The sequence below is a fragment of the Sus scrofa genome, unplaced genomic scaffold (assembly GCF_000003025.6).
Source record: "Sus scrofa isolate TJ Tabasco breed Duroc unplaced genomic scaffold, Sscrofa11.1 Contig863, whole genome shotgun sequence".
In the NCBI taxonomy this organism is placed as follows: Eukaryota; Metazoa; Chordata; class Mammalia; order Artiodactyla; family Suidae; genus Sus; species Sus scrofa.
This window is the reverse complement of record NW_018085333.1, coordinates 1-15999: the sequence shown is the minus strand read 5'-3', so window position 1 is coordinate 15999 and position 15999 is coordinate 1. Positions and strand designations below refer to the sequence as shown.

At 39.1% G+C, this 15999-nt stretch overlaps 1 protein-coding gene across 1 annotated transcript; it reads right to left on the bottom strand.

Annotated features, from left to right (window-relative positions):
* Positions 1 to 14658: 14658 nt before the first annotated feature.
* Positions 14659 to 15981, bottom strand: LOC110255259 (butyrophilin subfamily 1 member A1-like). The gene is made up of 3 exons (XM_021082429.1): positions 15930 to 15981; positions 15335 to 15356; positions 14659 to 15161 (listed from the first exon to the last, which is right to left on the bottom strand). The coding sequence occupies exons 1-3, from the start codon at positions 15945 to 15947 to the stop codon at positions 14659 to 14661; spliced, it is 543 nt and encodes a 180-aa protein (XP_020938088.1). The 5' UTR covers positions 15948 to 15981.
* Positions 15982 to 15999: the final 18 nt, after the last annotated feature.

The following is a 15999-nucleotide window of genomic DNA, read 5'->3' as shown; positions in this document are numbered from 1 at the left end:
ACAAGTAACAACCTGGACTTGTGATTGGTCTCTGAAGTAGGGGGCAGTGCTGTAGGACTGAGACCTTACCCTGTGTGATGTGATGCTATCTCCAGGTGATAGTGTCAGAATGGAGATGAATCGTAGGACACGTACCTCATGTTGGAGAATTGTTTTGTGGTGTGAGGAAAAAACCAGTATCAAAATCAGTGTTGGAATGGTAGTGTATCAGATAACACCCAGTTTCTAATTGGAAGCTCAGGTCGCATGCTAATTTGTGACTCATGGCATGTGTTCAGTCTCTGCTAAGATCCAGGGGCAAGCCAAAAACTGTTTCTGCAAAAGAGAGAAGTTGTGCGCAGAGGATGACAGAAATGTCCCCCAACAATCTAAGGGACTGCTTTGTGACTCACCTATATGGGTCTATGAAAGTCTCAAACAGCATCTCTAAACTACCACTTTAGGCACCACTGAATTTGTTGCAGCCTGTAGCCCAAGTGGCAGAACAGCTTGCATGGCTGCCCATACTCGATGTAGAGCCTTCTTTTGTTCTGTATCCCACTCAAAACAAAGAGTTTCCAGTCACATAAATGGGAAGGGGTGGCACACCTAGATGAAGAATATGATGCCACCCCAAATCGAAGAGGCCCACTAGGCGTTATGACTCTTTTTTGGTGGAGAGAGAGGCCAGATGCCACAAAATTATCTTTAACCTTAGAAAGAATATCTCTATATGCCGTACACACTAAACCTCTAGAAATTTCACTAGTGTAGAAGTTCCCTGAATCTTTGTTGGACTTATTTCCCATCTTCTGAATGTCAATATCTTTCTTACCAATAAATTCAGAGTAGTTGCTACATTGTGTTCACTAGGTCTAGTCAGCACAATGTCATCAATGTGACTGAACAGTGTAATGTCCATGGAAGGGAAAGGTGACCAAGGTCCCTGGAGACTAAATTGCAACATAGGGCTAGAGAGTAGATATGCCCCTGAAGTAGGACAGAGAAGTTATATTGGTGGCCTTGCTCATTGAAAGCATTACTGCTTCTGGTGGTCTCTAACAACGAGTATCAAGGAAAAGCACTTGCAAAATCAATAGCTACTTATCAGAGGGTATGTTAATTTGCTCAAGCAATAAAACCACATCTAATACAGCAGATACAATTGAGGTCACCACCTGGTTAAGTTTGTGATAATCCATGATCATCCTCCCACCTGTTTTCTGTATAAGCCAAGTCGGTGCATTGAAGGAAGATGTGGGAAATCACTACCTCTGTGTCCTTCAAGTCACTGACAATGGCACTAATCTCTGCAGTCACTCCAGGAAAATGGTATTTGTGTATTATTTTCATAGAAGTCTTCCACTTGGCCTTTTTTTTTTTTTTTTTTAACCCTAATAGCTTTCATCCCACTTGTCGGGAACAAATGTGGATATTCTGCCGTATTCTGAGTGAGTCTATTCCAATTATGCATTCTGAAACTGGGTAAATGACCACAGGATGGGTTTGGGGGCCTATTCTACCCAGTGTAAAATGAACCCAAGCTAAAACTCCTTGGATCACCTACCCTTCATAAGCTTGTACTCTTGACTTGTGGACTTCAGTAAAGTTGAGGTCTCCTGGAATTAGTGTCAGCTCAGAGTCAGTGTCCAGAAATCCGTGAAAGGTCTGATTATTTCCTTTTACCCAGTACATAGTCACCCTGGTCACCACAGGTCCCTCTGAGGAGGGTTTGGAGGAAGAGTAACTGCATGAATTTTTGACACTCTCTTTCATTAATTTTTATGAAAGACCTTAAGACCTTCAACTGACTAGATGAGGCCGTCTCTATTACAGAGGTTAATATGCTTAAAGTCAGTTGATTTTAGATGCTAACCATACCTGCAACATATCTTCACAGTAGCATCTCGATCATCGGTTGATTAAATAACTGAGTACGATAGCCTAGCCAGGCTGACAAATAAAACGATGAGCATAGGCTCAACCTCTATCCTTCTAATCAGTATAATCAAGTTAGCTAAGGAAGGCATCCATAATACCTTATGAGATTCTTGGTACCTCTCTGCCCAGCTGTCAGGCTTAGATAAACTGAAGGTATTATTTACTCTGCCCTAGGAAGTTAATTCCAAACAGGTATTCCCAAACCAACGGACACATTCTGAAGTTATTTGTTAAGTTTAAACCTCCCAACGCACTGGATGATGGTCCAAGGAAGGATCTCACATGCTTATGATTCATGCGTTGACCCTAAACACTACCGTTTGAATCAGCTTCCCTTTGGTTTCTATACCAATTGACACTGTGACATTGAAATAATGATTTGTATTAATTATGCTTTGGCTATGCACATAAGACAACTATGAACAATATGGAATGAAGGGTTTGCAATAGGTATTTGACTATAGAATTGTTGGAGCTGATCAAGATGTCTACAAAAATCCACTGCAAGGGTTTACTAATTTTTTAATGTTAGTGACAGCTTGTCAATTTAATGTTAAAAAATGGTCACCGGTTTTGATTTGAATACATGTATTTGGAAACTCTGAATACATGTATTTGGATAAGTTATTTTGGTTTATCAGCCTGAAGCATGTCAGAAAAATCAGGGATCATGTTTCTAAAAATTATATGCCGAGAGCATCTTAAAAATAGAATATTGCTGGATTAGGTAGATGTGGTATTATATATATATATATATATATATATATATATATATATATATAATGGAATACTACTCAGCCATTACAAAGAACAAAATAATGCCTTTGCAGCAACATGGATGAAACTAGAGACTCTCATACTGAGTGAAGTAAGTCAGAATGTGAAAGACAAAAACCACATGATATCACTTATATCTGGAATCTAATATAGGGCACAAATGAACCTTTCCACAGAAAAGAGAATCATGGAGATGTAGAATTGACTTGTGGTCGCCAAAGGGGAGGGGGAGGGTGTGAGATAGATGGTGTGCTTGGGGTTAATAGATGCAGACTATTGCCTTTGGAATGGATTAGCAATGAGATCCTGCTGTGTAGCACTGGAAACTATGTCTGGTCACTTATGATGGAGCATGATAATGTGAGAAAAAAGAATGTATACATGTATGTGTAACTGGGTCACCATGCTGTGCAGTAGAAAATTGACAGAACACTGTAAACCAGCTATAATGGGAAAAAATAAAAATCATAAATAATAGAATACAGGGAATTTCTGATGTCAGAATTTGAGGCAGCCCACTGCCTAGGTCATAAATACATGAATTCAATATTCTTTTTACTGAACTACTTTAAAGGAGATTTTAATTTTCAGGAAAAATTACCATAAGGAGGTACCCACTGAGGAACTTTTCTGTGTGGGTGAGCTGGTAGTTTGGAGCAGCTGGTTTGAGGGGGCCTGTCCATTCACATGATGACTACAGTTGTGGGAATTAGTCCTGCCAGAGGTCCCTCATATGCCCTTCCTTAGGCCCAGACAAGGTGACAGAGAGAGTTGAGTTCCCTGATCTCTAACATGGAGAAAGGACCATAGTGAATGGTGGTCTGAGAGTCTTCATCTCTGGTACTTGATATGGCAGCAGCCACTTCCTAGGGCTTTGGAGTAAATAAACTAGAATCTTTCATTGAAAACTGACTGCAAGAGAATGTAGAAGAAATAAATCACTTGGAGAGAAAGTGCTGAAAAAGAACATTAAACTTTTTACTCAAGAATTCAGGGAAAAGAGATAAGAGATGTGGAGGAAGAGAGAAGGCCCTGAGGATGTAAGAGATAACTTGTAAAGGAAGAAGAGTGAAATGCCAAGAGCAGGAAGCTAAGCCCCTCCCTTACCCCTGGAAGGGATGCCTTCCCAAGCTTGCTATTTCTGCTCCCACAGACTTTCCCAGTCCCTTTCTTTTGACTTCCCAGTAGCCAGTGCTCTGTAATCCTCCAGGTCCTAGACCTCAGTTTTTACTCCCTTGGGTGGGGCTCTCTGCTGCTAGGGGTGAGCCCTAATTAATGTCGTCTATGTTCAGCTGCCACTCGGACCTCATCACACACTCTTGTGCTAAAGGAAAGTTTCTCAAAAAGGATAAACGCAGTTATTATTACATGTTGATGCTCTTTGTAGCTCCGCCTTTGGCCTCTGGGCATGGTGGTTTTAACCAATCTCCTAAGAGTGGGCCCATAGGTATTCTTAAAGAATTTTATGTTATGTGAGAGAGCAGAATCCCCTTGCTCCATAAGTCAGTTTTGTGAATGGAGAGAGTACTCTGTGGAGCACAGAATCCCACGCCTCAACTGTGCCATCAAAGCAACATAAACATTTTAGAACGTTCTTGATGTGACACACAACAAGTGTTTATTAATTTGGAAAATTCGTGACTTAAACATGCCAAGGAGAATATACTCTATATATTCATAACACAATTTTTTTTTTTTTACCGACTCTGCTGAACAAAACAGATCAATTCCTGGCTGTCATGGACTTCATTCCTACACCGTTTACCTCTCTCTGACAACTTGCTTGAGCTTGAACTCTTTCGGTCTTTTTGTCTTATTGAGTAATAGATAATTGGTTATCCCCAGAAGATATTGATACATTATTGTTAACTGAAGTTTCATGTTTGTTTAGATGTCCTTACTTTTTATTTACTATCATTTTCTGCTACAAACCCCATATTACATTTTTTATTTTTTTCATTTATAACAATTTTTATTTTTTGCATTATAGCTGGTTTAGATGTTTCTCCTCTTGGCTATGGCAATTTCTCGGATTTTCCTTGGTTTGAAAGTGACCTTGACAATTTTCAGGAGTCCTTGTCAGGAATTTTATATGTCATCAAACTGAGAGTTGTCTGGTGTTTTTCTCATGGAAAGACAAGAGGAAGATTGCAGAGGTAAACTGCCATTTTCATCACATCATATCAAGTGTATATGCTATCAACACGATTTATGTTGGACTCATTGACCTCACTGAAGTAAGGTTTATGAGCTTTCTCCACTGCACAATTATTCCTTTCCACCTCCCATTTCCATACCATACACTGTGGAAAGCATCACTATGTGTGAACCCCCACATCTAAGGAGTGAAAAGTTATGCTTCCCCTCCTTGAGGACAAAGTAATACAACCTATGTATATTACTTGGAATTCATTTACATGAAATGTTTGTCTCTTTTTCTCCTGATTAATTAATTTAATCATTTGTTTTTTTATCAAGATGGATGGACTTATGCATATTTATTTTATACTTTAGGTTAAGGCAATATTATTTAATCTTGTTATTTAAATTGTTCCAGCTTTGGCCATTGGGAGCCCTTTCATTTGGCTTCTGCACCTCTTTGATATGCCCTCATCAACTTTTTTAGCCCTTTTTACTTTCTGATACTACAAAATGCTTCAGAGCCAGTCCTAGAATCAACCATTTCTCCGTGGAGCCCCGCATGGTTCTTTTTATTGGAGAATGGTAGTAAAAAGTACATCTGGGAGTTCCTGCTCTGGCTCAACAGGCTGGGCAGTGTTTTGCGAGCATTGGGATGCAGGTTCCATCCCCAGCCTGGCACAGTGGGCTAAGGATCTAGTGTTGCCGCTGCTGTGGCTTCAGTGGTGACTTTGGCTCAGATGTGATCCCTGGCCTGGGAGGCTAAAAAAGCTGCTGGGAGGCTAAAAAAGCAAACAAACAAAAAGCAGTATCTGGTTGCTAGGTTTGTGGAGCTTCTTTTTTAAATCTTTCCTTACTTTCATTGATCAAACAAAGGAGATAGGGTAGACTTTAAAGATTTGTCTTCTTTTGAGGTGATCCTGTCTTTACTTTTGGTTCTGGATCAAGGTTGTTTCCTGTTGTTGCTACTGACATTTCCTAAGTGCACATTCTAGTAAATTTGGAAAATTTAGCACGAATCTTCTGTTAATATCATCTGTGGATCTACTTGTAAATCAGGAAATCCCTCTACCTCCAGAAAGAGTTCACTGAGATAAATAACTAATCCTATGGCTGGGATTTTTGGTGACAAGTAGTTCAAATCTGAGGGAAGGGATACCGATTCTTAGCAAACATGAACCCTTAAAAAGGAGCTTATTTATACCTCTCAGAGTGCCAGAATCTCCTCAATACCATCTCCAAAGCTATTGTGATCCCATAACAATCTCCATTGTGTGACCGTTTGCTCTTGATGGATTACCTCTCTGAAGCAGGTGACATTTTTATCTTCAGCAGCTGTTATCATTTCTCTCTTATACAGGTTGCAAATTTGACTTTAAGAAATCTCCACAAAATAGTCCTAATTCTGCTTGATGACTTCTCAGGATGACCACTGTTCCACATGCTTAGTCCTTTAGGTGTTTGAATATTATTACCTTAATCTCCCAAAGGTTTTTCCTTTTCAGATTGTATTATTTTCTTAAGGCTACTCTAACAAATTACCAAAAACTTGGTGGTTTAAAAGATCAGAAATTTATCCTCTCCCAGTTCTGAAAGCCAGAAGTCTGAAATCAAGGTCTTAGTAGCAGTGCACCCTCTCTGAAACCTCTAGGTGAAAGTATTTTCTGTTTCTTCCAGCTTCTGGTGGTGACACAGACATTCCTTGGTTGTGGTTATATAACTTCTATCTGTGCTCCATTTTCCCAAGGCCACCTTCTCTGCATGTATCTCTTATAAGGACATTTATTTTTGAATTTAGAGCCTACTTGGAACATTGAGGAAGGTTTTCTCTCAATATCCTTAATTTAATTACATTTACAATTGCTCTTTTTCCAGATAAGGTTGAGTTCATAGGTTCTGGGGATTAAGACATGGATCATCTTTCGGGAAGCCACCATTCAACCACTCCACAGGCTCAACATCTTCAATCATTTTAACCATTTATTCTTCTTTGGGGGGTGTCCAAATTATTCTCAGTTAGAGTTGTCATATTCTTTTCATGATCAAATTTGTCAATTCCTTATCAAACTATGCCTCTAAGAACATGGTAGGTCCTGATGTAATCAGTGAATACTAGAATGAGACTACTATATTTTTCTGTATTGAGCAGTCAAATGAGTCCAATGACACTCATCAGAACATCAATGACAACTTTCAGAGAAGAGGGAAGTTTCTTCTAGAACTTGGACTCTATCATTTTCATTGCTTTCTTTTAATTGCTTGTCCATGAGAGAGACTGTGAAGGGAAACAGGAACCACAGGAGAAGGAGTGGTAGCTAGCAGGATCATGTCTAAGATGAGGTAGGTACTGAGTGTGGTTCTATCCCCTACCAGCGCTTGCCTGGGAGATTGAAGGATGCCCTGGAGGATTTCGTGTCCTTTCTCATCCTTATGCTCCTCCTTGTGGAGAACTTGTAATGTCACAGTGTTCTTTGGGAATTCAGAAGGAAGAGAAAATTTGAAACGGTTATCCATTCGATAACCAGAGATGGTTTTCCTGTGATACTGGTAAATGAAACATTTCTTTTCTCTCTCTCTGCTCATTCATTATGCTTGATGCTTAGAGATGCTGATTGAAGGGGAAAAAATCCCCCAAAGAGAAAGAGAATCCTTTTATACACTTGTTGACCATCTCTTCTGCACAGGGGACTCTGCTAGGCATAAGAGGATGTTGGCTCCCCTCAGAGAATGCATGAGTAATGAAATGGTGTAAATATAGAAGTAACAATAATTCAAGAGGTATACCTTAATTTACGTTTTTGAGAATACACTTTTCTTTAGTTGTCATATAGAAGAGGGAAGAAATGATGTAAACTTTAAGTTTAACAGCATTATGGTTTCTTATTTCCCTGTGCTAATTCAGACTCTCCTTCCCTCACTTTTAGTTCATTAATTCAAAAGGAAAATAGAAACTTCCAAAGTAAACCACATAGGGTATATATTCCCAAATGACTGTTTAGTAGTATGTGCACAGAATAATGATTGGACACTATTCACAATACAAACATTGTCAGAATTTAATTTTTATTTTTTGGTCTTTTTTTTTTTTTTTTGCCTTTTTTATGGCCACATTGGTGGCATATGGAGGTTCCCATGCTAGGGGTCTAATCAGAGCTGTAGCTGCCGGGCTACACCACAGCCACAGCAACGGGGGATCCGAGCTGTGTCTGCGACCTACACCACAGCTCATGGCACTGCCGGATCCTTAACCCACTGAGTGAGGCCAATGATTGAACTGCAACCTCATGGTTCCTAGTCGGATTCGTTAACCACTGAGCCACATCGGGAACTCCCATGTCAGACATTTTAAAAGAGGACATATGGGATCAATTTCCAACAAAATAGGCTGTTATTTCATTCCATTTAATGTCTGAGTAATATTCCATCGTGTATATGTACCACATCTTCTTTAGCCATTCCTCTGTCGATGGGCATTTAGGTTGTTTCCATGTCTTGGCTATTGAAAATAGTGCTGCAATGAACATCGGAGTACATGTGTCTTGGAGAGTCTAGTTTTCTCTGGATAGATGCCCAGGAGTAGGATTGCTGGATGAAAGTGTAGTTCTATTTTTTCTTTTCTGAGGAATCTCTACACTGTCTTCCACAGTGGTTGCACCAATTTAAAATCCCACCAACATTTTTCTCCACACCCTCTCCAGCATTTATTTTTTGTAGACTTTTTTTTTTTTTTTTTTTTTTTTTTTGTCTTTTTGCTATTTATTGGGCCGCTCTCGCGGCATATGGAGGTTCCCAGGCTAGGGGTTGAATCGGAGCTGTAGCCACCGCCCTACGCCAGAGCCACAGCAACGCGGGATCCGAGTCGCATCTGCGACCTACACCACAGCTCACGGCAACGCCGGATCGTTAACCCACTGAGCAAGGGCAGGGACCGAACCTGCAACCTCATGGTTCCTAGTCGGATTCGTTAACCACTGTGCCACGACGGGAACTCCTGTTTGTAGACTTTTTGATGATGGCCATTCTAGCTGGTGTAAGGTGATAACCTGATTGTGGTTTTGATTTGCATTTCTCTAATAATGAGTGATGTTGAATACCTTTTCATGTGTTTTTTGGCCATCTGTATGTCTTTGGAGAATTGTCTGTTTAGCTCTTCTGCCCATTATTTGATGGGGGGGTTAGTTTTTTTGTTTTTTGGTATTGAGCGGTAGGAGGCGTTTACAGATTTTGGAGATGAATCCCTTGTCAGTCGCTTCATTTGCAAAGATTTTCTCCCATTCTGTGGGTTGTCTTTTTGTTTTGTTTAGGGTTTCCTTTGCTGTGCAGAAACTCTTAAGTTTGATTAGGTTGTATTTGCTTACTTTTGTTTTTACTGTCATTACTCTAAGAAGTGGATTTGAAAAGATGTTGCTGTCATTTACGTTGGAGCATATTTGGCCTATGTTTTCCTCTAAGAATTTTATAGTGTCTGGTCTTCTATCTAAGTCTTTAATCCATTTTGAGTTTATTTTTGTGTATGGTGTTAGGGACTGTTCTAATTTCATTCTTTTCTGTGTGGCTGTCCAGTTTTCCCAGCACCACTTATTGAACAGGCTGTCTTTTCTGCATTGTATAGTCTTGCCTCCTGTGTCATAGCTTAGATGGCTGTATGTGCGTGGGTTGAATTCTGGGCTTTCTATCCTGTTCCACTGATGTATATGTCTGTCTTTGGGCTGGTACCTTACTGTTTTGAGGATTGTTGCTTTGTAGTATAGTCTGAAGTCAGGGAGCCTGATTCCTCCAGCTCCATTTTTCTTTTTCGGGATGTCTTTGGCTATTCTGGGTCTTTCGTGCTTCCAAACAAACTTTAAAATATTTTGTTCGAGTTCTGTGAAAAATATCCTTGGTCATTGGTTAGGGGTTGCATTGAATCTGTAGATTGCTTTGGGTAGTATAGTCATTTTGATAATATTAACTCTTCGAATCCAAGAGCATGGCATGTCTTTCTATCTATTTGCGTCATCTTTGGTTTCTTTCATCAGTGTCTTCTAGTTTTCGGAGTACAGGTCTTTTGTCTCTTTAGGTAGGTTTACTCCTAGGTATTTTATTCTTTTGGATGCGATGGTAAATGGGATTGCTTCCCTAATTTCTCTTTCTTTCATTGTTAGTGTATAGAAATGCCATCGATTTCTGTGTATTGATTTTGTATCCTGCGACTTTGCCAAAGTCATGAATGAGCTCTAACAGTTTTCTGGTAGCTTCTTTAGGATTCTCTAGGTATAGTATCATGTCATTTGCAAATAGTGATAGTTTTACTTCTTCCTTTCCAGTTTGGATTCCTTGTATCTCTCTTACTTCTCATATCACTGTGGCTAGGACTTCCAAAACTATGTTGAATATTACTGACAAGAGCAGACATCCTTGTCTTGTTCCTGATCTCAGTGGGAATTCTTTCAGCTTTTCACCATTGAGAATGAGGTTTGCTGTGGATTTGTCAAATATGGCCTTTATTATGGTGAGGTAGGTTCCCTCCATGTCCACTTTCTGAAGGGTTTTTATCAGAAATGGGTGTTGGATTTTGTCAAATGCTTTTTCTGCATCATATGGTTTTTATTCTTCAGTTTGTTAATGTGGTGTATCACACTGATGGATTTGTGGATATTGAAGAACCCTTGCATCCCTGGGATCAATCCCACTGGATCATGATGTACAATCCTTTGAATGTATTGTTGGATGTGCTTTGCTAGTATTTTGTGGAGCATTTTTGCATTGATGTTCATCAGTGAAATTGGCCTTTAGTTTTCTTTTTTTGTGGTATCTTTGTCTGATTTTGGTATCAGGGTGATGGTGGCCTCATAGAATGAGTTTGGGAGTATCCCTTCCTCTGCAGTTTTTTGAAATAGTTTCAGAAGGAGAGGTGTTAGCTCTTCTCTAAGTGCTTGACAGAATTTGCCTGTGAAGCCATCTGGTCCTGGACTTTTGTTTGCTGAAAGTTTTTTAATCACAGTTTCAATTTCAGTACTTGTGATTTGTCCATTCGTTTTTTCTATTTCAATTGGTTTAGTCTTGGAAGGTTGTACATTTCTAAGAATTTGTCTATTTCTTCTAGGCTTCCATTTTATTGGCATATAGTTGCATACAGTAGAATCTTACAGTCTTTGTATTTCTGTGATGTCTGTTATGTCTCCTTTTTCATTTCTAATTTTATTGATTTGAGTCCTCTCTCTTTTTTTCTTGATATGTCTGGCTAAGTGTTTATTTTCATGAATCAGCTTTTCATTTCATTGATCTTTTCTATGGTTTTCTTTGTTTCTATTTCATTGATTTCTGCTCTGATCCTTAAGATTTCTTCTACTAACTTTAGGTCTTGTAGGTTCTTCTCTCTCTAGCTGCTTTAGATGTAAAGTTAGCTTGTTTATTTGAGCTTTTTCTTGTTTCCTGAGGTGGGGTTGTATCGCTACAAAGTTTCCTCTTGAATAGCTTTTGCTGTATCCCATAGGATTGGGAGTGTTATATCTTTGTTGTCATTTGCTTCTATGTATTTTTGAATTTCCTCTTTGATTTCTTCAGTGATCCATTGGTTGTTTAGTAGCATGTTGTTGAGTCTCCATGTGTTTTTCTTGTTGTTGATTTCTAGTCATAAAGCATTGTGGTCAGAAAAGAAGCTTGATATGAGTTTGATTTTCTTAAAGTTTCTTAGGTTTCATTTGTAGCCCAGGATGTGATCAATCTTAGAGAATGTTCCATGTGCACTTGAGAAGAATGTGTATTCTGTTGCTTTTGGATGGAATGTCCTATAAATATCTATTAAGCCCATCTGGTCTAATGCTTCATTCAGGATGTGTATTTCCTTATTTATTTTTTATCTGGATGATCTGTCCATTGCTGTAAGTGGTGTGTTAAAGTCCCCCACTATAATTGTGTTATTGTTGATTTGTCCTTTTAAGGTTTAGCAGTTGCCTTATATATTGTAGTGAACCTATGTTGGGTGCATAGTTATTTAAAATTGTTATATCTTCTTCTTGGATTGATCCTTTGATCATTAGGTAGTGACCTTCCTTGTCCCTTAAAATATTCTTCATTTTAAAGTCCATTTTGTCTGATATGAGTATTGCTACTCCAGCTTTCTTTTGATCCCCGTTTGCATGGAATATTTTCTTCCATCCTCTCACTTTCAATTTGTATGTGTCCCTAGAAGTGAAGTGGGTCTCTTGAGGACAGCATATATATGGGTCTTGTTTTTGTATCCATTCAGCCAGTCTATGTCTTTTGGTTGGGGTATTTAGTCCATTTACATTTAAGGTAATTATTGATATGTATGTTCTTATGGCTATTTTCTTGATTGCTTTGGATTTGTTTTTGTTGCTCTTTTTTCTTCCCTTCCTCTCTTGTTCTCTCCTCTTTTGGTTTGATGACTATCTTTAGTGTTCTATTTGAGTTGCTTTTTCTTATTTGTTTGTGAATCAATTGTAGATTTTTGGTTTGCAGTTACTCTGAAGTTTTGGTATAAGAGTCTTTATACATACAAGGTTGTTTTAAGTTATTGGTCTCTTAATTGCAAGTGCTTTTCCAGTGTCCTGCATTTGTACCCACCTCTTCTCATGATTTTGGATTTTGGTGGCATAATTGTGTGTGGATGATTTCGCATCTTTACGTATATATACCTTTACCGGTGAGCCTTGTCATTTGTGATATTTTTGTTTCTGGTTGTGGCCTTTTCTGACTAGAGAAGTTCCTTTAGTATTTGTTGTAGAGCTGCTTTAGTGTTGCTGAATTCTCTCAGCTTTTGCTGATCTGTGAAGCTTTTGATTTATCCTTCAAATCTGAATGAGAGCCTTGCTGGGTAAAGTAATCTTGGTTGGAGGTTTTTTCCTTTCATCATGTGAAGTATATCATGCCACTCCCTTCTGGTCTGCAGAGTTTCTGTTGAAAAATCTGCCAATAACCTTATCAGGATTCCCTTGTATGTTATGTGTTTCTTTTCCCTAGCAGCTTTCAATATTTTCTCTTTGCCTTCAATTTTGGTCAGTTTGATAATATGTGTCTTGGGGTGTTCCTCCTTGGGGTTATTTTATATGGTACTCGTTGTGCTTCCTGGATTTGAGTGAGTGGTTCCTTTCCCATGTTAGGGAAGTTTTCAGCTATTATCTCTTGGAATATTTATTCTGTCTCTTTCCCTCTCTCTTCTCCTTCTGGCACTCCTATAATACAGATGTAGGTGCATTTAATGTTGTCCCAGAGTTCTCTGAGACTCTCTTCATTTGTTTCAATCTTTTTTCTCTTTTCTGTTCTGCATCCATGATTTCCACTAATCTATCCCCCACCTCACTTATTCATTCTTCTGCCTCCTGTTTTCTGCTGTTAGCTGATTCTGATGAATTTTTATTTCAGTTATTGTATTTTGCATCTCTTCTTGTTTAAATTTTATATCTTGTATTTCTTTCCTCAGTGTTTCCAGTAAATTATCCATCTTTGCCTCCAGGTTATTTTCAATGTCTTGCATTATCTTTAGCAAGAGAAAGTAGAATTTTAGTAGAAAGTAGAATAAGTAGAATAAAATTAACTGCAAAATAAGGGAATGCAAATGGCTGGAGATGCATAGGGTGATTATCAGATAGTACTGGTGTCCACAAGTTGATAGGTGACTACACATGTATAAAGAATACACTCTACTAATTTTTATTAATTTTCATAGCATGCCAAGCTGCCAGTATAATAAGTAGAGAAGTTCCCACTGTGAGGCAGAGTGTTAGGAATCTGACTGAAGAGGCTCAGGTCACTGTAAAAGTGTGGATAACATCCCGGGTCCTGTTCAGAGAAGTAAAGGATCTGGCATTGCCACAGCTGTGGCGTAGGTTTCAGCTGCAGCTTGGATTTAGTCACTGGTCTGGGAATTTCCATATGCCAAGGGTATGGCAGTCAACAAAATTAAGTAGATGACTAGATCAATTTGTATTTGTATTTTTCCAAGTTCATGAAGCAGAAAAACAATGACACCAGGATTTCCATTTCATAGGAAGAGAATACTTGAAATTATTAGCCATGACACCAAGTAGGGAAAAGGGTAGGAAGTGAAGTCAGGAGTGACGAATGAATTAGGAGACATAAAGGGGCCTGATGAGACTGACACAGTGCAGGAGTAGGAGTAGCTATGTAACCAAGTACAGGACTTATACCTCCAGTTTCACTTGCATATTCAATGTGGATGTCATCTGCTGCCCAACTTAAAGGCAGAGGGCACTGGTAAGGGTAAGAATCAATCACAAGGGACAAATATCCAACACATAAATTGATTAAAGATATAAATGTTTATGTTTCACAGAAAAGAATTCTAGAATTGGGCAATAGAGGGGCTCCATGGAGTTGTCAGACTCCCAAGTTCATTTCAATTTCTCTACCATCTGCGTCATATTACATGGTCATATATGTCTTTTGAGTTCCATTAATCATGACACTTTATAGCCAGAAGAAAAGTAAAGAAGAAAAGAAAGACACAATTTTCCTTTAAGGACACATCCTTGTAATTCACCTTTTAATACAACACCATCCTTTAGTCACATGCACTAAGGGGGTGTAAGAAATCTAATACTTGTAGGAGGTTGTCATAGGAAAAGGTAATAATGAGAAGGAATATATGACAAAAACAGGAAGAACTGATATGAGGACAATCATCAAGTCTGTGTCACAGAGCTTTATATTGACAATGAACCAGTAGGGACTAGGAAAAAATGTATTTATATCTTGCTAGGGGAGAAATGCGATCTTCTTTGGGGCAAAGTGATCATTTCACCTGGAGGGTAGACTTATGAATTACATCAGTACATTCTCCTTCAGCTGAACAGATGTTTAGGGAGCCGAGTCAGAGGACCAAAGTCTGAAAAGTGGTCTCAGGACACCATAGAATGTGTTCTGGGGAAAGGTGAAAATGTGGGATCCATCTGTCATGTTGTAGAAAGATACATCTCCAGCCTCATAATCCAGGAATATCCCCACCTTAAGGGGTCTTTCTCTTAGAGGAAGAGAAAGTTTCCGGGGAGGTGAGGGCCCAGTAGTCCCCGTCATAGAGCCTAATGGCCCAGAAACCATTCTGTGGGGACATAGTGAATACCCCTCCCTGGTCACATTATCTCTACAAATTCCCAAGTCCCAAGATTGCATGTCCCCAACCTCCACCTCCCAGTAGGCCCTCCCTGAGTTGATGCGCAGCTGACCCAGCACACAGGGAATGGAGTTGAATCTCTGTGTGGATCTGGGAAGATCTTGACAAGTTTCTTGCCAGGTAACCCGCCTCCCTCTTTCAGACACGAGGAGGGCAGGATGGGCAGTGGCTTCATCCAGGGTCACATTTGCTGCAAAGACAAGTGGACTATTCAAGTTTCTGGCAATGGTTGTAGGCATGGGCCAGAAGGCTCCCATTCTGTCAGGACTCCTCTGGCCCTGGGTAGATCCAGCTCACTTTTACCCAGGAATCCTCCAGCCCTCCACAAAAAGCAAGTTCCCTGCTGGATCTTGATAGACTCACCAGCTTCGATTTCCTCGTTCCTCTAATATATAAAGAAAAAATAATCATGAGATCTCAACATCAGAAAAATAAATCTACCTGTCTGTCCAGAGACCATGAGTATAAATTCCCTAGGATTATGTCAAGATAAGAGCAACCAAGGAATATACCCTTTCATAACTTGAACTTCTTTTTACAATCTATTAAATTATGTCTGACTTGAGACCTGACCCATCTTCTGTGTCTTCTAAGTCAACGTTCCTGAAGGATAAATATCTATAATCTATGAGGATGTTTCCACGAAAATAGGGAACATGGTGTATCTGACCTAATAAAATATATTTCATGTTAGTGTCCTCAGATTTTCGCCAATGAAAATCACTCTACATATGCTCAAAACACAATGTAAAGTGCAATTAAAAAATGAAAACCTGCTATAATTTAATGTTTCAAACAAATTATTATCTGTTTAAAACATTGAGTAATCTATGGAGTTCATGTTTTCTATGGTTTGGATTTTCTTTGATTTTCAGCATATTATTTTTGGACATGGTAGGTGTTCATTGCAAATATCCTAGAGAGTAGGGTTGTCTTCATCAGAGTCCATGTTACTCACCAGGATATAATGGAGCATCCCTCCAGGCTGCAAAAGAAAACATAGGAACCCTTTAGCTTTTCTTCTCATT

Coding starts and splice junctions, on each gene's coding strand:
- LOC110255259 (XM_021082429.1), bottom strand. Junction 15,162..15,334: donor GAACGAGGAAATCGAAGCTG/GTGAGTCTATCA, acceptor TTGTCTTTGCAG/CAAATGTGACCCTGGATGAA.